General features: G+C 38.5%; 1 protein-coding gene across 1 annotated transcript; it reads left to right on the top strand.

Moving 5' to 3' along the window:
• Positions 1–12,325: 12,325 nt before the first annotated feature.
• Positions 12,326–20,942, top strand: LOC133731547 (PH, RCC1 and FYVE domains-containing protein 1). The gene is made up of 9 exons (XM_062158913.1): positions 12,326–12,840; positions 13,757–13,843; positions 14,425–14,514; positions 14,843–14,923; positions 15,057–15,251; positions 15,331–17,472; positions 18,654–18,800; positions 19,678–20,060; positions 20,393–20,942. The coding sequence occupies exons 1-9, from the start codon at positions 12,769–12,771 to the stop codon at positions 20,523–20,525; spliced, it is 3,330 nt and encodes a 1,109-aa protein (XP_062014897.1). The 5' UTR covers positions 12,326–12,768; the 3' UTR covers positions 20,526–20,942.
• The last annotated feature ends 1,219 nt before the right edge of the window (positions 20,943–22,161 follow it).

Here is a 22,161-nt window from a genome sequence, read left to right as displayed (position 1 = left end):
TGGAAAATTCTTTTTCTTATCTCGCCCTAACGACGGGAAGACTGTCTCATCAAAGTGACAATCTGTAAATCTAGCGGTAAAGAGATCGCCTGTCAAGAGTTCCAAATAGTTGATAATGCATGGTTGGGGATTCGTATCCAACATAAATACCTAATCGTCTCTGAGGATTTTTGTGCGCTGTGGAGGCGCAATTGGCACATATACTGAACAACCAAATATGTGTAAGTGTGAAATGTCAGGCTCATATCCAGTTGCCAACTGGTACGTAGAAAATGGTTGGCTAGCAGTGGGTCTGAAACGAATAAGTAAAGTTGTGTGCAATATTGCATAACCCCAAGTAGATATAGGCAAGTTGGTGCGCATAACCAGTGCCCTAGCTACCATCTGTAGCCTTTTGATGGTGGCTTCTGCGAGACCATTTTGTGTATGCACATGGGGTACAGGATGCTCTACATCGATCCCAATAGACATGCAATAATTTTCAAATGCTTTTGATGTAAACTCTCCAGCGTTATCAAGCCTTATAGACTTGATAGGGTGATCAGGGTGGTGAGCCCTTAAACGTATAATCTGTGCTAGGAGTTTCGTAAATGTAGCATTTCTTGTGGACCATGTGACATGTGACCAGCGTGTCGAACATGTGACCAGCGTGTCGAAGCATCCACCAGAACCATAAAGTACTTGAATGATCCGCATTCTGGATGGATAGGTCCACAGATATCTCCTTGTATCCTTTGTAAAAATGGAATGTTTTGTTTTGTATCTTTAGCATAGGAAGGTCTCGATCCTATTTTTGCTAAAGAGCAGGCTTTGCAAAACGAGTGATGTGCCTTTGAAATAGTCAATGAGGCATAACGGGAGAGAGGTAGTGCTTCTAGTACTTCAGAAGGCAATGGCTGCATTTGAGCAGTACTAGGACCAACACCTTGCAGTGTGGCGGATTTTTTGTCCTATTTTATTTTTCACTCGAAAGAAGGGATGTCTGTGTGAGTTCTTTAAAATACGGATCATCATGTCATGACTAGGATGCCCTAGGCGGTCATGCCAAAGCCTGTATGAGTCAGTGTCCCACGTTTCATTGTTGGTGATGGCATAGGATCCAATGATCCAAATAGTAGTGAGGTATAGTCCACTAGTTTCTCTAAAATGTGTTTCTTTCCACATTCATTAGAGGTAATATAAAGGTATTTGGTTCCATTCTAATAGTGAGTTTCTATATGATAACTGTTGGCACAAATATCTTCGAAGCTTAGCAAGGCTCGATTAGCTCTTGGTGCATACAGAGCATCTGTGACTTTAAACATTGTACCGTTAGGCAGCAAAAATTTGGCAGTTCCTCGCCCTTTTGTTACTTGTGATGATCCAATCATCGTAGTCACAGAGGAATTATAAGCTATTAATTCAATGAATAATTGCCTATTCCTTAATATGGTGTGGGTAGTCCCACTATCAACTAAGCACTCAAGTTCTCCTCGATTCATTCCTGAAGTAAATGAGAGGTATTATTAAATAATTCGAAAATATATCTCATATTCTTTAGAGTATTTCTATTTAGGTAGAATGATAATCTTTTCATTCTTAAATTTTTTTCTTCTTCTCTAGATGTATTGCTTTACATCTTTATAGTGCTATTTCGAACTATGTATATATGTGTAGTAAATAAAATCGAATAAATTCAATGCTTCAGAATAAAATCTGAAATTTATTAGTAAGCCAACGATAATCAAATCAAGGTCTTGTTCATAAATCTAATTCATCAAACCATTATTTAAACTTTAAGACCAAGCAATAGTCTAATTTAAAAAAATGAGGCATTATGCCTTCACAACTATCTTTGAAAAATAAAATAAAGCAGATCAGTCAAAATCTAGAGCATCCATTAACTGAGAAAGTTCCTTGTTGCCATTGAAGTATGCAATTGTAAGGTTGACGTCTGGGTCATGGCCTTCTTCTTCCATATAGTGAGCCTCTTGTTCTTTAGGCTCCTCATACCTCTTGTAAGTGGCTGCTACTGTCACGCCCCTGATTTTTAACACAGTAAAAATCGATATATAATCTCATACTTATATATGCGCGATCGTTCAACCATCAATACAAAATACCTGGAAACTTTTCCCTTTTAACCCAAGTACACATTGATGCCCTGAACCCACAATAATAACATCTACTCGCCCTCCACAGAGTTATGTAATACAACAGCTTACGAATTAAATTGCCACAACAAAATAAAACGTAAATGCTCCTTAGAGCTCACTACAAGCGGAAGTCTTAATAACGGTAAAGTCACATAAATGGCTTCCTACCGTTAAGCTGCAAGCACGCTACCTCAGCATCAGCCATGATTATCCTGACCTGCAGAAATAACTCCTACACCGTTTGAATGGTGCACCAGGTTGCCACACAACAAACCCGGTAAGCTTTTGCAAGCCCGTATGAGTAACTCAAAACACACACGCACAACTCATCCAACGAGGAAACCCATCAACTCGTGAAAAAGAGCCACACACCTTGTTTTCCCAACACAGCACATTCTTTTCCCAAAAGAACACAACACAATCACCCCGTGACAAAAATCATATTAATTGAAACTCTGACAATTTAAATATGATACACAAGTCCTCCCCGGACATTTAAAAGAAAGCATCCCCGAAACTCCCTTTTAAAAACATGTACTCATGAGCATCAGATAGCTCCCCGCTACTCCCCTTGATGTACAAACAACAAAATAGTCCAACCTGGACAAAATAACACATCGGTCCAACCTGGACAAAAAACACATCAGTCCAACCTAGACACACAACACATCAACACACACCTCAATCATATCTATCGTTAACCTAACAAATAGAATATGATTCACAAGTCCTCCCAGGACATTTAAAAGAAAGAATCCCCTAAACTCTCTTTTAAAAACACGTACTCATGAGCATCATATAGCTCCCCGCTACCCCCCATGATGTACCAACAACGGACTAGAGCTCTAACTGATCGTATCCAGTCACCCGGCCAAAGGCGTGAAGTCCCGATCGTAAGACAGATCACCACACGGATCACTCCCAGCAACCCCGAATCCTCAGACCTCCCCAGGTCATCAGCTCAAACATTAAACAACCCACACAAATCTTGACACTTCCCAAACAATAGGAATTCCCAATTCCTAACACATTGTCTCCCGAAAAGTCAAGCCTCAAGCAATAGAATGAAACCCATCAATCCCTATTGTATAAATCACCCATCAACCCACAAGAATATACATATTTCACGTAAATATATATATATATACACACGTGGTCATTCACTCAGGAATGCCACTAATACCAACAATAGTTTGCAGTTAACTAAATAACTCTCAAAACAATAAGGGCATTCCGTTCATTAATGAATCTTGTGAGATTACTCACCTCGAAACTCCCGCTGCATCTTCAATACAGAACAAGGCAGCCACACCACAAAACAACCGTCCAAGGATACCTCGTCAAGTACCTAATCACATACGGTTTCAACTTAGCCACAATCCACAAACGATTTAAGTCTGAAACCCTTGTTTTGAACTAAAATCCCCAAAGTGACGCCAATCGAGGCGAAACCACATCCGAGACCACCCAATGTCTCCGGAATACTTCTACGATCGATATGCCAAAACCACAAGTCGATCGGAAGCTCGAATCCTCACGGATCGAATAAATCGACCGGTATGAAACAGTAAAAATCATAACAATTCCATACGAACTCCAAAATTTGCATATTATATATCGAAACGCTCGTATCAATGAGTAGAACATATATAATACCAAAAATAGTTCCCTACATGGCCGGAAAGCCACCAGAACGCCGCCATAGGAAGTGGCTCACCGCCGCCGGCCAAAACTCAATATTTCACAAAACTCCCAACATCAAAGCTGTTCATCTAAGCATGCTTGTGAATTTTCATAACTAGCTCGAAGTCAGAAAACAAGCATAAAGGGTCGAAAACTACCTCACAAGCTTTGGATTCTTGCTCAATCCGAGTTGAACCGATTTCCACGTAAATCGATCCAAACAACCACCACAGATCGATCAGGGAGCCTTCTCTGAACTCAACCAAGGAAGCATGAAGCCACGAAGTCGCCGGAGCTACATTTTCCGACAGGGTCAGAAAAGACCAAACTGCGCCGCCTTGCTGCGCCGCACACGGTAGATATCGCCACTAGAGGATGCCACAGAGACGACCGGACGGAGGAGACGAACCCGCTGACCAAGTTTCACGGCCAGAGATCGCCGGAGCTGCGATTTCCGGCAGGGTCGAATCACCTGGTCCGGGTCGGGTCAGTCGCGAGTGAGGAGAGAGAACTGAGTGTTTCTGGTTTCCGGAAAAGGAAAATGGAAAAATGGAAATAGTAAGTTTCCGAAAATGGAAACTCCTACTTATAGTAACTTTCCAAATTTTCAAACGCTCAAAACTTTCTCATACGAACTCCGATTTCTGCGTTCCACATATCCACGAACTCGTATCGACGCGCTCTACAACTTTCGTGAAGGAAGTTTTCGGAGAAACCCAACAAATAAAAAGTTAACCCTTGCGCCCCCCCTAAAACGACGCTTCCTGAATAATTATTCGCCCGAAACACTTCCGCTCCATCCACGAGCCATGAAACCGTCCGATACCCACAATTTAAATTCCAAAAAATCCTCGAAAAATAAATACGAATTTCCGGGGCATCACATTCTTGCTTGACAGTTCTTGTACCAATGCCCAATAACTCCACACCTATAGCATGGTTCATTGCCAACTCTTTCCTTTTTTACTGAAGGGTTCTTAGGTGATGTTTGGACCTTGTTTCCATGACCACTAGGGCCAGCACCACCATCTCTGCGCCATACATTGGGAGGGCCTCCACGGCCCATACCACGACCCCCATGTCCCTTTCCACATGGTGCATTGTTGCCACGTAGGTAGGGATCAGCACGTCTAACCCCCTTTGCATTGGGGTTCTTTCCACCTTTCACTTTGCCATAATTAGCCTCGGGAATTTTCTTTGTCCCAACGGGCCTGACATTGTTGTTAAAAAGAACCTCATTATGCCTCTCAGCCACTTGCAGTAGGTTGATCAGCTTATTGAAGGTTGTGATTCTTTTGTTGTCATACTCCAGCCTATACTGGTTTGCTAGTATAAGTGCTGAAGTAGGAAAAGTGGAAAGAGTCTTTTGGATCATATCATCTTCTGTGAGTTCCCTTCCACAGAAATTGAGACGTGCCTTTAGGCGCAACATGTCCTTATTGAAGTCATTGACCCTTTTGTAGTCAAGCAAACAGATTTCATTCCACTGAATGGTCAGTTCTGGGAGCAAAGTGTCATGAATGTTTCCAAAACGTCCCTTAAGGGCATCTCACAGTTCTTTAGGTGTCTTCAACGGAAGGTACTCCCAGCGTGGGCTAGGATCAATATGTCGCCTTAGAAACATTAAGGGACTTGCTTTCACCTTGTTAGACAGTACATCGTCTTTGGGATCGGTGATGGTGGCAGTGTAGTCTTTTGCCACAAAGGCGGTTTCCACATCAGAAACCCAGCGATGGTACTCAAGTCCTTCTGAGTCCAAAATGTCAAATTCAGGTCGAGTTGGATCATCCATCTACATAAACAAGAGAGAAGATATATAAATTACGCAATCATAAAGACATCCACTTGAATTATTTTCCAAGAATATGAATTAGATTTCAAGACCAAGATTCGTAATAATGGTCCTTTTTTTTTCCGATGCTATGTGAAAATGTTTTATCACGGTAATTATGAATTTATAATGCGCATGAATTTTCATTATCAGAGCCAAATTTAATGTATATATAGCATACTAAATAAGGAATAACCATAACATGTTTAATAATAAATAAAACATAGCATATAAAAATCACAATTATATAGGGCAGTAAGCAATAGTAAAACTTGCTAAAACCTGCTTTAGAATTCCACATTAAAAACAATTATAGAAGATAGTAATATCAATTACAAGACATGCTCAAATTTCATAAATATATAACAAAATATATGCTACACATAATAATTAGCAATAATATAGCATGCTCAAATTTCTATGAATAATAAACCATATATAAAATAACAAGGCATGCTAAAATGATCAATATTATCTAACCAAACATGCTCAAAAAGTTCTAATTATAAAAAATTAAATTTACCGGTGTATGAAATTAAATAAATAAAAGAAAACATACTTGGTTTCGAGAAAACAAAACGATCCTAGCGCACGCGCGTGTTGTTGCAGGCGTGCGTAACGATGGTTTTTTTTTTCTTCAACAGTGGGCCGAGGCCTTCTTCCCCTTTTCTTTTTTGGTCTGTCTAGGGGAGAACCCAGATGGGTGCTGCACCGATGGAGAGCGCCGATGGCAAGGATGAGCAAAAAGAGGAAGAAGATTGAGGCACGTGTGGGCTGGCAGAAGAAGAAAAAGTCTTTTTCTTTTTTCTTCTAGGGTTTTGGTTTTTTTTTTTCTTGGCTATTGGCTCTGAGCGTGCTGATCTTGGCTATTGGCTCTGAGCGTGCTGATAACGTGTAAAAGTAAAATAGGAATTGGTCTACTCATTTCATTAGATAGTCCCTTTATATAGGGAGAGAATTACAATGGAAATATCAATTACAATAATGGCAGCAAATGATGATTGAGCTGTAATTGCTAATTTCTTAATTCCCTCTTCGTCAGTTACTTTGACGAAGACACATAATGTGTTTTTCCTTTAACATATTTTTATTTGTCGTGCATTATTATTAAAAAGGATCCAGATCCTCTCATTGGCTCCCATTCCTCCTTTGTTGTCCTTGACTTCTAATTTCATCCATTGATCTAAAATCCAAAGGCCATAAACATGACACCTTAGTAATAATCCACTGAAACTTATTAGATAAGCAATTAAATGAAAACGACGTTTAGAAGAAGACGTTAAGTCTCGAGTTCTCTTTCTTCTCCTTCGTCTTTGTTGGTTCATCCCTCACATACTTCTTTGTTAAGCTCCAGTGCACCACCGTAATTTGAACAACGGTCAAATCTGTCATCCTTTCTCCTTCAACTTTTCTCAAAATTAAATCTAAGCAATATCAAACCGTGAACCCATCAAATACTAGTGATTTATCCACTGGATTTGGGAATTCTAATGGCTTAAGTTCCAATTTTAGCTTTAATTCATCGTCCCTGTCACGCGAAGGGCCGGGTCTTTCGAGGTCGAGGCTTTTGAAGGTTAGAAGAGGCCTAAATTCTCAGATTTTGAAACCCATGGCCTCACCGGAAACTTGGGCTCCTCCAGGATTCAATCCCTATGGGGCTTCAGTTTCTGGGGAATGCTCCTCCAGGATTCAATCCCTATGGAGCTTCAGTCTTTGGGGAATTAATGGCTGGTTTGGGATTGCTGTAACTTTTAAATAAAATTGTTGTTGCTGTGTTGTGAGAATAATCAGCTGTGAATTAAAACAGTTTCATGTTTGGTAAATAATATTTTTAAAAGTGCTGTCAGTATATAAAACAACTACAAAGCGTGTTTTTATCCACAACAGCTTCTAAAAGCAACCTCTGAGCTGCTTCTAAAATCTGCTGCCAGTGACCTGTAACTTTCAATTAAAACTGTTTTTTATTTATTTACCAAACACATTAAAATCTAAAATTTTGAACAAAAGCTGATTTTGTTTTAAAACAAAACAATCCCAAACGGGGCCTAAGGAGTAGTAACCAAATGAGCAATTTTACTCAAAACCATGGAGGTGAAGATGAATATTTACTGTCATTGACGAGAATTTGATAATATATATGAGTTTAATTGAGATCTGGGTGCTCTATCATCATCAAGAAGATTTGGATGATGGGCAGCAGCAAGAATTAAACTGAATCTAATTTTTGGTTTGCAAAATTGAATCTTTATGATCTAGAGGTTTCTAGGAATACTCAGACCAAACAAGAAGATTTCCCAAAAATTGCAGAAGAAGACAAATTGACGGCTTTCGATCGTCGTTCCATTTCTTCAGACCCTCCTCTTCTCTCCCATCTCTTCAGTCTGCTTGGTTTCTCTAGACTTTCTTTTCTATGTAAAATTCACCATTGCACCATGCATAGTTTATTAGTTTTTCAATCTGAACATATTTCTTTTTGCTTTCTTCATTGTCCTTTTGCATTTATATGCTTGGGTGATTATCACTGCGTCATTCTTGATAGGTAATAAAGCAACTTGTTAATTTTGATTCGATCAGCAAGGAGGTAAGGTTGGACGTCATTTTGATTGAGAGAGTCGTGTATATTGTAATTGGATTTGGTATAATCGGCCAAGGAGGTGAGTTTGATATCTGGAACCCATTATTCATGGTAGAAGAGAAAATTTTTTAGAGAAACAAACTTTCAAAAGGATGAGATCGAAGAAGACGATGAAAGAGATTGATGTGGAAGGACGTCATAGAAACAAGACGTCATGAGTAATTAATTAATAGTCTTTGTGCTGACGCAGGTAATTATAGGCCTTTGGATTTCAAATCGATGGATAATATTCAAAGTCAAGGACAGCAAAGGAGAAGTGGTTTTCAATTTTAGCTCATAGGGAGCTGCACATTATTTCCTATTGATGAATAGTATCTTGAATTTTGGTTCCATATGTCATAATTGTTGGCGAGAGATAAGTTAGTAGTCTAGTATTTCATTGTAGCTCCGTAAATAGTGTTTTCTAACATTTAGTGTTTTACTAGAAACCATAATTGGTGTCATGTTCGTACTGTTGTGTTATCTCTATGGCGTTATTATCGAGGATTATCCGTTTTATTGTCGATGCTTTCTAGTTGTCAACGTGATGGTGAATTGCCCTTACACGTGGTCTGGTTGTTTTGGGACACGGTGTCAAAAAGAGTGAAGTGGTTCGTCTTAATGTTGGTGACTAGGTTGTATCGTTACACTCGGAATTGGTTACTATTCATTGTAGCTCGCGCGTATGGGCGTAAAATTTGGTTAGGGGTTTGGCCATTTTGGCTCATGGATGTCATTCATATTGACGGACCCGTAACTATGGATCAGGTTAGGAATGTGTGTCGTGGTGTTAATACCACAACCGGTCGTTCCAATGCTTTGTAATCTGTTTGGTTATTAGTGGAATTTTCTTCTTCTAAAAAAAAAAACACAAAAATAGAAACCATAATTGATTAGATAGAGTTTCCCTATAATTTTTGTATTGTAGAGAAGCAAAAGGAGTTTCCCTATCATTTTTGTATTATAGAGAAGCAAAAGTCAAAGCTTCAAGCAATTTTTCTTCTCCAAGTCCAACAGATTTCCTATTTTACAGCAATCTCTAAAATCTCTATATTTATTTCTTAAAATTTTTGAGATTACTGTAATTTTAGGAAATTTTGTTTTCTCTTTCCTCACTATCCCTAAATTTAGGCCTCATCAAAAAGCCCGCGGATCAAATGGGCCGATGGGGACCCGCCGGCCGGCATGGCCAAAAGCCCGGTCGGGCCCGTTAAAAAGCCCTTAAAAGCCCGCCTTGGTGGGTAGAGGGCCGGCCCGCCAAAAGCCCGCTAGACCCGGCCCGTAAAAGCACGTAAACTATTATATATGAATGTGTTATATATATATATATATATATTCTATATAAAAGTACGAGAAATTCCACACATATATAAACACACACACACACACACACACACACACACACACACACATATATATATATATATATAAACTCACACATATTCTTTTATATATATATATATAAAAGAATATGTGTGTGTGTGTGAAGTTCTCATACTTCTATATAGAATATGTGCATATATATTCTACATATCATGACGACGGTTTACCAATTCGATTGAATTCGAAAATATGGTGAAATTGGCTAAATTTTTTATCACACTGATAATTTATTGTAATAATCTCATCAAACGGTCGGTTTTTCTATTTTTATTGAATTTATAGGGGTTGCTCTTTGGAGTGTATGATATATAAATATAGGTTTATAAGAGTAACTAAGTTTGACCTCATTGATTGAATTCGAAACGAGAACCAAATTGGCTGAATTTTTTACAACCACCATAAAACATTACAATCTCTCCATCGATTAGTTGGTTTCTCTAAATTCATTTTCTACTTCATGGTTGCTTTATAATGAACCTCAACAATTTAAATGCAATGTACAAGTCATACAACTTTAGGAGGCAAATTGATATAGGGCAACGTCTTTGTAATTAAAATTGAAATTTTTATCTTATGTACACGCACATCCATCGATAGTATATTTACAGACGTGATGTGAAAAAATAAGCACGTTTCGCTGTCGTCAAGCCATCGGTCAACCAAGAAAACATACAAGTGACGACGGTTGACCAATTCGATCGGATTCGAAAATATGGTGAAATTGGCTAAATTTTTTACCACACTCATAATTTATTGTAATAATCCCATCCAACGGTCGGTTTTTCCATTTTCTTTGAATTAATAGGGGTTGCTCTTTGGAGTGCATGATATATAAATATAGGTTTATAAGAGTAACTAAGTTTGACCTAGTTGATTGAATTCGAAACGAGAACCAAATAGGCTGGATTTTTTACAACCACCATAAAACATTACAATCTCTCTATCAAGTGGTTGGTTTCTCTAAATTCATTTTCCACTTCATAGTTGCTTTAGAGTGAATCTCAACAAGTTAAATGCAACATATAAGTCATACAACTTTAGGAGCCAAATTGGTATACGTCAACGTCTTTATAATTAAAATTGAAATTTTTATCTTATGTCCACGCATATCCATCGATGGAATATTTATAGACGTGATGTAGAAAAATAAGCACGTTTCGCGGTTGTTACGCCATCGGTCAACCAAGAAGACATAGCAGTGACGACGGTTGACCAATTCGATCGGATTCGAAAATATGGTGAAATTGGTTAAATTTTTTACCACACTCATAATTTATTGTAATGATCACATCCAACGGTTAGTTTTTTTTATTTTTTTTGAATTGATAGACGTTGCTCTTTGGAGTGTATGATATATAAATATAAGTTTATAAAAAAAATTAGTATCTTTAAAGATTTATTTGTAAATAAAGCCCGCAAGGCCTGCCCCGTAAAAGCCCACAAGGCCCGCTTTATATGAACGGGCTTGGATCATTCGATTTACAATAAAGCCCGGCCCGGCCCGCTACTATTTAAAAATATAGTAAGACCCGACCCGTTGATGAGGCCTACCTAAAATGAGGATAGTTATAAGGAATCTGTTTGAACAAAAGATACTCATTTTTCATTCAAATAGAGAAAAATCAAAATGTGGAAAAACTGCTTGCTCTAAACCCAATACAACGAGCTTGGTGAATGAGTTGTTAAGAGATTGAGCACCGATATATCCTTGAATATGATGTGCAGATATAATTTATATTCCAATTCAAGACCAATGGTTGTAACTTTAAATTTGTTACAGTTACATATGGTTTTGTCTCCTAAGGCCATTGTTTTTTTGTTAACGCATGCAGAGAAGGGAGCGCAAAACAATATCTTTGGTTTTCTCCATTATTTTACCCAAAAAGAAATTGGCAGAAATATCACTTTGGTCATCGAACTATGGTTTGCTCTACACTTTGGTCATCCAACTTTTGAAAACTTCATTTTGGTCATCGAACTATATCATCGCATATCACTTTGGTCATTACGTCTGTTTTCTCTGTTAACTCCAAGGGTATTTTGGAGATTTAAAGGTTTACTCGCCATTTTTATAACTTAATCCAATTTTTCCCGCCTAAACATAAAACTTCATCCAATTTTGCCAACTTTTCCCTCTTATAATTCCTCGATTTATTAAATCAATATTTTTCTTCCTCTTATATTCCCTCACTTTGAATCATTCTCTGACTCGATTACTTTTCTCTGTTGTATGCTTTGATTACTGATGATGAATGCATGAATAAAAGGAGGGAAAAGTTGGCAAAATTGGATGAAGTTTTATGTTTAGGTGGAGAAAATTGGATTAAGTTATAAAAATGGCGGGTAAAACATTTCATCTCCAAAATACCCCTGGAGATAACAGAGAAAAGTGACGGAATGACCAAAGTGATATACAGACCCATAGTTCGATGACCAAAATGAAGTTTTTAAAAGTTGGATGACCAAAGTGTCGAATGACCCATAGTTCGATGATCAAAGTGATATTTCTCCCAAAGAAATTTGTCCCGAAGCATAAAACAGAAAAGGAAAACCCGAAAAAGAACGGAAGAGATGTAAAAAAGCGAAAGGAAAATGTTTAATTAACATGTGCACTGTGATAATCATCGTCTTTTCCCTTCCACCTATTTCGTATAAAAACTCAAAAAGGAAAAAAAAAGAAAAAGAAAATTTCCACCACTCTCTCTCTCTCTCTCTCTCTCTCTCTCTTGTGGAGTTAAAGCTGTTTCTCTCTCTTCTTCTGCAACTCATAATCAGATCATACCTCACCTGGATTTTCTCACCTTTTCCGTCACTAGCTCGCCAGATTCTCCGTCACTGACTGGGTGGACTCGGTTAACTCGGAGCTGACCAACTCAGCGCTTCCGCAATTGCCGGAATATAACTAAATTCTCGCCTGCTTTTCATTCACACCCGTAAGAAGCTGACCGAGTTCGAGTTCGAGTGAGTGGCCGCAATGACAGATTCAAGTGTTGGTGGAGATTTCAAGCTGTGCGGTACCGGCGATATGCGGCTGGATTTGGCGACGGAGTTGAGAATCGGCGACTGGCACTGTTTGGGAGTGGTTAGATGCATTTAGGGTTTTTGCGAGGAGAGGAAAAGTAATGTCGCGGACGGAGAGGATGCCTTCTGATCTTAGCAGGACCACCGGTCCGGTCGAAAGAGACATCGAGCAGGTACTCTAGCTCCCCGCTTCTTTGCCGGTTTAGTTTCCGTTACGAATTGATTAGCTGCAAAAGTGTTGGATTGACTGGTATTGTTTGTTGTAAATGTGCTTTAGTGATGATCATACTATTATTTGCATTTTTTTTCGTGCTTTGGTGGAATTGTTTCCAGGGCTAGTTAATTGAATTAGCACAATATCAATCGGCTACTCTTAGTTGCAGTTACCTTGTAAACAAGGGAATGCAAAGCATAGATCATCAGGCTGAGTTAGACTTTTGCTATGCTTGTTTCTATGCTGATACTGTTTTATCAGTGACAACGGATGTTCTCAATATAGTGGTATAATTATGGGAAAAAATAAGATAGGAAATAATCATTGGGGGTTGGTGGAATAGGATATCTCAATTTGTTCTCCACAACAATTCCCGGCAAGATTTGGATATAAGAGCTTTTTCCCTCTTCAGCACCTTCCATTGCCAATATGTTTCTCCTGTATCGACGGCTTAGACTGGCAGTTACAAATACTGTATTCCTAACCTTGTACTGCAACTCGATTGTCCATTGATAAAAAAAAACACTATCTTGATTAAGGCCGAAACTCTCAAAAATGTTGTATGTCTGATCTGTGAAATTACCTCATCACATGAGATATGTTGCTAAGCTACTTGAGATTCTGGGTTCTGGAAAATAGTAAAAGAAGGTGAAATCCTCTGTAAAATTGTTATAGGGGTCCTAATACCACAACAGATTTCAAATGATTGCTTCTATGTACTGATACACTTCCATTCTTTTCTTTAAAATCTATACGTCCTATTCACATATTCTGGATTTTATTCATTGTTTTCCTTGTCCTGTTCATTCATTTCTTCCCACTTGCAAATGTGCTGAAAGTGCTTAAGTTGGATTCTTGGTTGATCTTAACAACAGGCCATTACTGCTTTAAAGAAAGGAGCATACTTGCTCAAGTACGGAAGAAGGGGAAAGCCCAAGTTCTGCCCCTTCCGCCTTTCTAATGTAAGTTTACTTCTGAATATCTGGATATAATATTGCAATATTGTCTCTGTGTCTGGCTTTTTTTTTTTTTTTTTTTTTCCTTACATAGGAAACACACTTTTTGTCTGCCTTCTTCATCTTTTTATTATAAGAAACAAAATTTTTGTACAATACTTGAATAAAATACAGATTGTGAGTATGGACACTAAAGCCTTGAAATGGCTAGGCTACTATACCTGGAAACAGCAAATACATTAGAACCACCTATTTAGATCATTACAACACAGCAGCATTCCAGTCCATCAAAATTAAGGAAACTGAATATTCCGAAGTAGATGACCATAATGATATCAAAAAAAGAATCCTTTCCTGTAAGTGCAACCATTAGTTACACCTATGCACATTCCTCTGCAACAATTTCATCAGATAACTTTATTACTTACGCGCGCGCGCGCGTGTCTGTGTGTATTGTATTTACAAGGCAGGAATTGTGCTTGTCATTTGTGCGATCTTTGTGGCAGTAGTTTCATGCAATGCAGCTAATCTTCCAACAAATTCTTTTTGCCAATAGATATTAATTGTTATTGAATTTTTGCCCTCAGGATGAGTCCATTCTAATATGGTTCTCAGGGAAGGAGGAAAAACAACTTAAACTAAGCCATGTTTCTAGAATTATATCCGGGCAACGCACTGTAAGTCTCTTTGAAAATACAACATCTATATTATCTGTACTTGCATTGTTATTACTATATTATAAAGTTGTTATGTTGTGAGTGCATGACGAATCAAATGTTGTTGTTTTTTCATTGCTCTTGCTCCTTAAGTTTGTTTAAGGTTCTTACAACAGTTTGTTCCTTTTTCAAGTATTCTGATTTTAGTGGTGTTAGTCCCACTTACATTTTCGTCACTTCCATATATGTCAGTTGCTGGGCTTTGTATTTGTTTTTGTTTTTTTTTATTCTTTTCAAAAGCTTCATGTTATTCTAATATGTCCTGATCAACCATTTATATTTCTTCCAGCCAATCTTTCAGAGGTATCCACGGCCTGAAAAGGAGTATCAGTCATTTTCTCTTATATATAATGATAGATCACTGGATTTGGTAAGCATTGCTCTGTTGTTTTATTTTCTACATCATTCTCCTATAATAAGTTTCTATCTTGTGTCATATTAAATCTGTTTAATGTGGGTGTCTTCAAGTTTACTCTAATCTAACGATGGTTCTTATTTACTAGATTTGCAAGGATAAAGATGAAGCTGAGGTATGGTTCAGTGGTTTAAAAGCATTAATATCACGCAGCCACCATCGAAAATGGAGAACAGAGTCAAGGAGCGATGGAATTCCATCTGAAGCAAATAGTCCGAGAACTTATACACGGAGAAGTTCTCCTCTGAATTCTCCATTTGGGAGTAATGATAGCTTACAGAAGGTACAGTTTCCATCTCGTTTGTATGATTGCATGGCTTATGTTGAAAAACAGAAGTTATACTCTTCTTTGTTAAATTCAGGATGGTGCAGATCACCTTCGCCTTCATAGTCCATTTGAAAGTCCTCCTAAAAATGGTCTGGATAAGGCACTATCAGATGTGATACTATATGCTGTCCCTCCCAAGGGTTTTTTCCCTTCAGATTCAGCTAGTGGTTCAGTACATTCTGTGTCATCAGGAGGCTCGGAAAGTGTACACGGTCAGATGAAGGCAATGGCAATGGATGCATTTAGAGTTAGTCTATCCAGTGCTGTTAGCTCATCAAGCCAAGGTTCTGGTCATGATGATGGTGATGCCTTAGGAGATGTTTTCATTTGGGGGGAAGGCACAGGAGATGGTGTTGTTGGTGGTGGTTCTCATAGAGTTGGAAGTAGTTTTGCTGCCAAAATGGATTCTTTATTGCCTAAACCTTTAGAATCTGCAGTGGTACTCGACGTCCAAAACATTGCCTGTGGTGGACGACATGCAGCTCTAGTAACCAAGCAAGGAGAGATTTTTTCTTGGGGAGAGGAATCTGGGGGTAGGCTTGGGCATGGTGTAGATGTTGATGTTTTGCATCCAAAGCTTATTGATGCCCTCAGTAATGTGAACATTGAGCTTGTTGCTTGTGGTGAGTACCATACAAGTGCTGTTACCTTTTCCGGTGATCTGTACACATGGGGTGATGGCACTTACAATTTTGGTCTACTTGGGCATGGAAATGAAGTGAGTCACTGGGTTCCCAAAAGAGTAAATGGGCCCTTGGAGGGTATACATGTCTCATCTATATCTTGTGGACCCTGGCACACAGCTGTTGTAACCTCTGCCGGGCAATTGTTTACTTTTGGTGATGGCACATTTGGTGTTCTGGGACATGGAGATAGGAAAAGTGTTTCAATTCCCAGGGAAGTGGAATCCCTTAAGGGTCTTCGCACTGTGCAAGCAGCTTGTGGGGTGTGGCATACTGCTGCTGTTATAGAAGTCATGGTTGGCAATTCAAGTTCGAGCAACTGTTCTTTAGGAAAGTTGTTCACCTGGGGAGATGGCGATAAAGGTCGGCTTGGGCATGGTGACAAGGAAGCAAAACTTGTGCCTACCTGTGTTGCAGCTCTTGTCGATCCCAACTTTTGTCAAGTTGCTTGTGGACATAGTATGACAGTTGCTCTTACTACATCTGGCCATGTATACACAATGGGCAGTCCTGTTTATGGCCAGTTAGGAAACCCTCAAGCTGATGGAAAGCTCCCCAGTCGGGTCGAGGGAAAGCTCTTCAAGAGTTTTGTGGAAGAAATTTCTTGTGGTGCCTATCATGTTGCAGTTTTAACTTCAAGAACTGAGGTTTATACCTGGGGAAAAGGAGCAAATGGTCGTTTAGGTCATGGGAACATTGATGATCGTAATTCTCCCACATTAGTTGAAGCTCTGAAAGATAAGCAAGTCAAAAGTATTGCCTGTGGTGCTAATTTTACTGCAGCTATCTGCCTTCATAAATGGGTTTCTGGAGTTGATCAATCAATGTGTTCAGGCTGCCGCCTTCCGTTCAATTTTAAAAGAAAACGCCATAATTGTTATAATTGTGGTCTTGTTTTCTGTCATTCTTGCAGCAGTAAGAAGTCACTCAAGGCTTCTATGGCACCAAATCCCAACAAACCGTATCGTGTCTGTGACAATTGTTTTAGTAAACTGAGAAAAGCTATAGAAACTGATTATTCATCCCAGTCTTCTGTGAGCAGAAGAGGAAGTATCAATCAGGGCTCAAGTGACAGCATTGATAAAGACGATAAATTGGATTCCAGATCTCGTGTGCAACTTGCTAGATTTTCTTCTATGGAATCTCTGAAGAATGTGGAAACACGTTCTTCAAAGAAAAATAAGAAACTAGAATTCAATAGTAGTCGAGTCTCGCCTGTTCCAAATGGAGGTTCGCAGTGGGGAGCTCTTAATATTTCTAAATCATTTAATCCAGTATTTGGGTCATCCAAGAAGTTCTTCTCTGCTTCTGTTCCTGGATCCAGAATTGTTTCTAGAGCAACATCCCCCATTTCTAGGCGCCCCAGCCCACCTCGTTCTACAACACCAACTCCAACTCTAGGAGGACTTACATCACCAAAGATTGCTGTAGATGATAGTGCTAAAAGGACCAATGAAAGCCTTAGCCAGGAGGTTATCAAGCTAAGAGCACAGGTACCCACTACTGTTCTTTTTATTTTTCAACAACTAGAGCACAGGTGTAGGGTCTCTTGTAAATTTAGTTGTTTATTTTGTCTGTTTCCCTTCACCAATTTTAATTTTGATGAAATAAAATTTAGTTTGTGCACCTAGTTGTAGAAATTAAATAGCCTTTGCAATTTGATTTTGGAAACTTATTTTTGTTTTGGCATTTGAACTTCAGATTATCAAAAAATTGACCATCTATCGATATCATCAAATTTGATACGTATGTATCCTTTGTCTGATGCTTACGGTTTCTCAGTGACTTGCATTTCAACTTTAAAGATTGACTAGTTAGTTTTTACATGGTATAATCAATCCTTTCAGTCCCGCAACAATTGAAACAATTCCAACATAAAGTGGCCATTTTAGTCTTGTGAATTTCTGATCAGTAAATATGTATAATACATATCTTTTAGCATGGGAGAAGGACCATGGCGGTTAAGACTTCCTTTCAGGTCCATCATGGGTTAGTTATGGTGTTCTATTAGGTTACATGGTGCAATCCATAATTGCCATTGATCCCCAGCAGCTTTCATTGTAATAGGTATTTTGTCAGCTGACTCAGCTCTGAGTCTAGGGATTTTGAACAGTTGGTGTTGGCTTTTGGTTGACTTGGTAACTGTGAAGACCTGTTGTTCTGTTTACAGTTGGGTCGGCCTGGGTTTACTGCATGTCCTTGTAACTTTTTGAAGTTACGGTAGTAATGGACTATTTGATATCAGGCCTGCCACAACAGAAAAAGAAGTATTTTGACACAAAGGAAAATAATATCTATGTTGAAATGACTTGAATAAATTCAAGTGAAACAAGTATTTGCAGATATTGAAGAAAACAACTAGGCACAATGTTTTGGATAAAGTTCATTGTATTCAAATGAGTGCCAGGCAACTCCATGAGCCTGTCCTTTAGTGATAGGGCAATTAATGAGAAACATCGCTAAGGGAAAAGGGAAGAGACAGTTAAGAAATTAAAACAACCATGTTACTTTCTCAATTGTTAGCCAAATAAGTGTTTCTATAGATGTTTTATGTTATGAGTTTGGAAGTGTTTTCAGGTTACACCATTTAATTTTCCTTTCCAGGATCGACTTTTATATTAGACTTCTTCAGTTTTCTCTTTCTGCATTATGACTGACCAAGTTTGTCTCTTAGGTTGAAAGTCTTGCTCGAAAATCCCAACTACAGGAAGTGGAGCTGGAAAGAACAACTAAACAGCTGAAAGATGCAATAGCAATTGCAGATGCAGAGGCTGCAAAATGCAAAGCCGCAAAGGAAGTAATCCAGTCACTGACTGCACAAGTAAGATGAATATTTATGTGCCTGGTTTTATTGATCATTTGGTTTTCTTATGGGATGTACCCTGTAAACTTGACTAGCCTCTTTTATCAAGAAAATGTTTTTTTCCTAGTTATGTGCATTCAGAGAAATTCCTCAGAATCTTCTTGAAAAAAGAGAACTTCCTCTGAAACAAACTTTAAAGTAAATAAAACAAATAAAAACACAATTTCAAAATTTCAAAAATTCATTTTATGTTTTAAATTGCAAACATGCTTTCTTAGTTTGTGGTAGCTAATTTCATCACTGTTCTTTTGGCTCCATTAGTACCTAGGTGGAGGAAGTGAGATTAATTTAGTTTTCTGGGATCTCCAAAACTCCCATACCAGTTTAATCCTGATTCTGACTTATTTTTCATCTGGTAAAGATCAACCATTGTGACAAACATTAATTTAGATTAATTTTCATTGGGTCCTTTTGCTGTAAGTTCTGCTAGGTCTTGAAAAATGTGATTCCATTGTATCTAGATTCTAGAATGGTGAATAAATGTGCGCCTCAATCGATTTATAGTTTTCATTGACATTGGTTTATTGATAATTCTCTGTGCTAAAGATCAAACTTTTCCTGTACCAAAAAAAATATCAAACTTTTCCTGTCTCATGACAAATGTGTGTCAAACATATTTCCCACATAGCATATGCCTCAATTTCATTGCCCAGAAATTCCTCAGTTCATATAAAACTTAGTAGCCTATTTGTTGTGGACCTGTCTATAGTGGTTGTAATTGTACCTTTTTGCAATAAAGTTTAGTTTCTTATCAAAATTAAGTCAAGCTTAGTACTGTCACTTGGGCTCTCATCACTCTCTTGCCAATGATTCGTGTTTTGTATCTGTCGATCAGTTGAAGGACATGGCTGAAAGACTGCCTGTTGGAGCAGCACGGAATATCAAATCACTCTCTCTTGCTTCTTTGGGTTCTGATCCTCCCAATGAAGTTTCTGGTGCTTCTATTGATCAATTGAATGGTCAAGCAACATGCCAAGGACCAGACTCCAATGGATCAAACAGCCAGTTGCTTTCTAATGGGTCCAGTACCACCAGTAACCGCAGTTCAGGTCACAACAAACAGGGGAATTCAGACTTGGCGACTAGAAATGGGAACAGAACCAAAGAAAGTGAATCTTGTAATGAGACTGAATGGGTTGAGCAAGACGAGCCTGGTGTATATATTACACTTACTTCCCTACCAGGAGGTGTCAAGGATCTCAAGAGAGTTCGCTTCAGGTATGTTATACATGCCTACCTTAGGAAATTGATGTGCATGTACACGTGTGTGTGTTAAAAAAAAAAGAAAAGAGGATTAGATCTTGAGACAAGAATCAGTTTATGTTGGTCTTAATAAACCTTGTCCCATTTAGATGGATTACAAGGTTGTATCATATCAAATTTTAAATTGTTGAGGATAATAAAGAATTCAAAAAGGAGTGGTGACTTGAGGTTTGTAGGTGCAGCAACAGCTATGAAGAGTGAGAAAATCTTTAGTATTTACTTGCATTCTAGAATTTGAGCTTCTCCTCATTAAACTTATGGAACAATTTTATTGTTGTTGAATGCAGTCGTAAGCGATTTAGTGAGAAACAAGCAGAACAGTGGTGGGCAGAGAACCGGGCAAGAGTATATGAACAATACAATGTGCGTATGGTAGACAAGTCTAGTGTAGGTGTTGGGAGTGTAGACTTGGCTCACTGACATGTGGATACATACAATCATTTGTACATGAAATTGTCTATTTCAGATCAAGCTTGGGTTATCGAGGTCGAAGTGGTTAATTAGAATTTTCTTTCATTCCTAAAGAGGAGTGAGGGAGCCGAGGCTTGGTATAGGAGAGAATTTAGATGGGTTTGATTGTTTGCTTTTCCCTCTTTCTTATAATTTTTTTTTTCTCTTATTCTCCTTGATTTTGTATTCCATTTTTTTTCCCTATGGTATTTGTGTGGGGGTTTGAGGGTGAGAAATGTAAATTTGTAGTAGGTCGCTGGCTCTTGTGGAAAGCAGCTGCCATGTAAATTCCGTAAGTGAATGCATTTGCAGAGTTTTTTCGCTTTCTTTTCTGCACCAGATATAAATGTGGTCAGGCAATGATATGAGCAGCTAGAGTTTATGTTCTGAGGTTATGCTTATCTTGATTAGTCTTATGGTTTCAACATGAATTTTTATCTATTTATTCTTTGGGTCCTTTTCCCATAGCACAGATTCTACCTAAAACATTCTTACTTACTCCATCAACAAATTAAGATTTTCACTAACCCATTTAATGGTAAAATGTTAATTTTAACCTTCAAAAAATTTTAGAATTACAAATCTATATACCATCAGAAAACTGAAAATTCTTCCATGCTTAGAGCATGAAGTGCTCGGGCACATCACCACGCTTTCTAACCGTCAGATGTGTTCTCACAATCCTGACCACTCACTTATATAAACCGGCTGACTTGCTAGCTCGTTTTCTGTTCAAGAAATCACTATGATCATTTTACTCTTTTTCTCTTGCTAAAATCTCTGTTAACAATCGTCCAAATTGAGGGTGGCTATAGCAGACTGGGGTGAATTAAGTTTTACGCAAACTGAGTGGAGTTCTACCTGGTCTTGGCTGGATTGTTTATCACTTTTTAGAAGTGGATCTTGGATCGAGTTATGTAGGAGAGGAACCCCGGGTGTTCATTATTCACCATGCTCCTCAACCCATAAAACTATTTTTCACCGTCCCCCGCAGAATTTAGTTGGGATTTGACGGACTGAATCATTCTGATATTGACTTTCCACACCAAATTCAATTCCCTCTTCAATATTTGACCAGCAAATCGAATCTGGAACAAGTAAAAAGAGAGAACTACAAAAGGGAGAGAGAATATAAAAAAAAAATAATAATAATAAAAAAAAGATCGATGCTCCCTAGCTTTTTTTAATCAACATATGTTTGAATGATCTGCTGCCATGGACTCCGGTGATTCTCTGGGCTGCTATCGGGATCGCGTTTGAATGATCTTCTAGGTCCATTTCCAATCCTATTAGCACAGGAGCCATCATTGTTCCTAATCTCAACACCATCCCCATCATCAGCATCAACACCATGGGACACTAGTTCTGACTTTACATGATTATCATGATTCATTCGCTGATCAAAGTCGCGAAGACACTGTTCCGTCCTCGCGATTGAAGTAGCCAACTGCCTCCGATAATTGTCACTGTTGATCTTAAGGATGCGGAGTCGTTCGTCGATGCTAGCATCCTCTGGGATGATGAGGGCTTCGAACTCGCCAGCTTCAGTTGTTTCGCCAACCGCAGCGGCCATGGTAGTCGCGGGAGCATTGACCACCTCACTCGT

The sequence above is a fragment of the Rosa rugosa genome, chromosome 2 (assembly GCF_958449725.1).
Source record: "Rosa rugosa chromosome 2, drRosRugo1.1, whole genome shotgun sequence".
Classification (NCBI taxonomy): domain Eukaryota; kingdom Viridiplantae; phylum Streptophyta; class Magnoliopsida; order Rosales; family Rosaceae; genus Rosa; species Rosa rugosa.
This window is presented reverse-complemented; position numbering and strand designations above follow the sequence as displayed.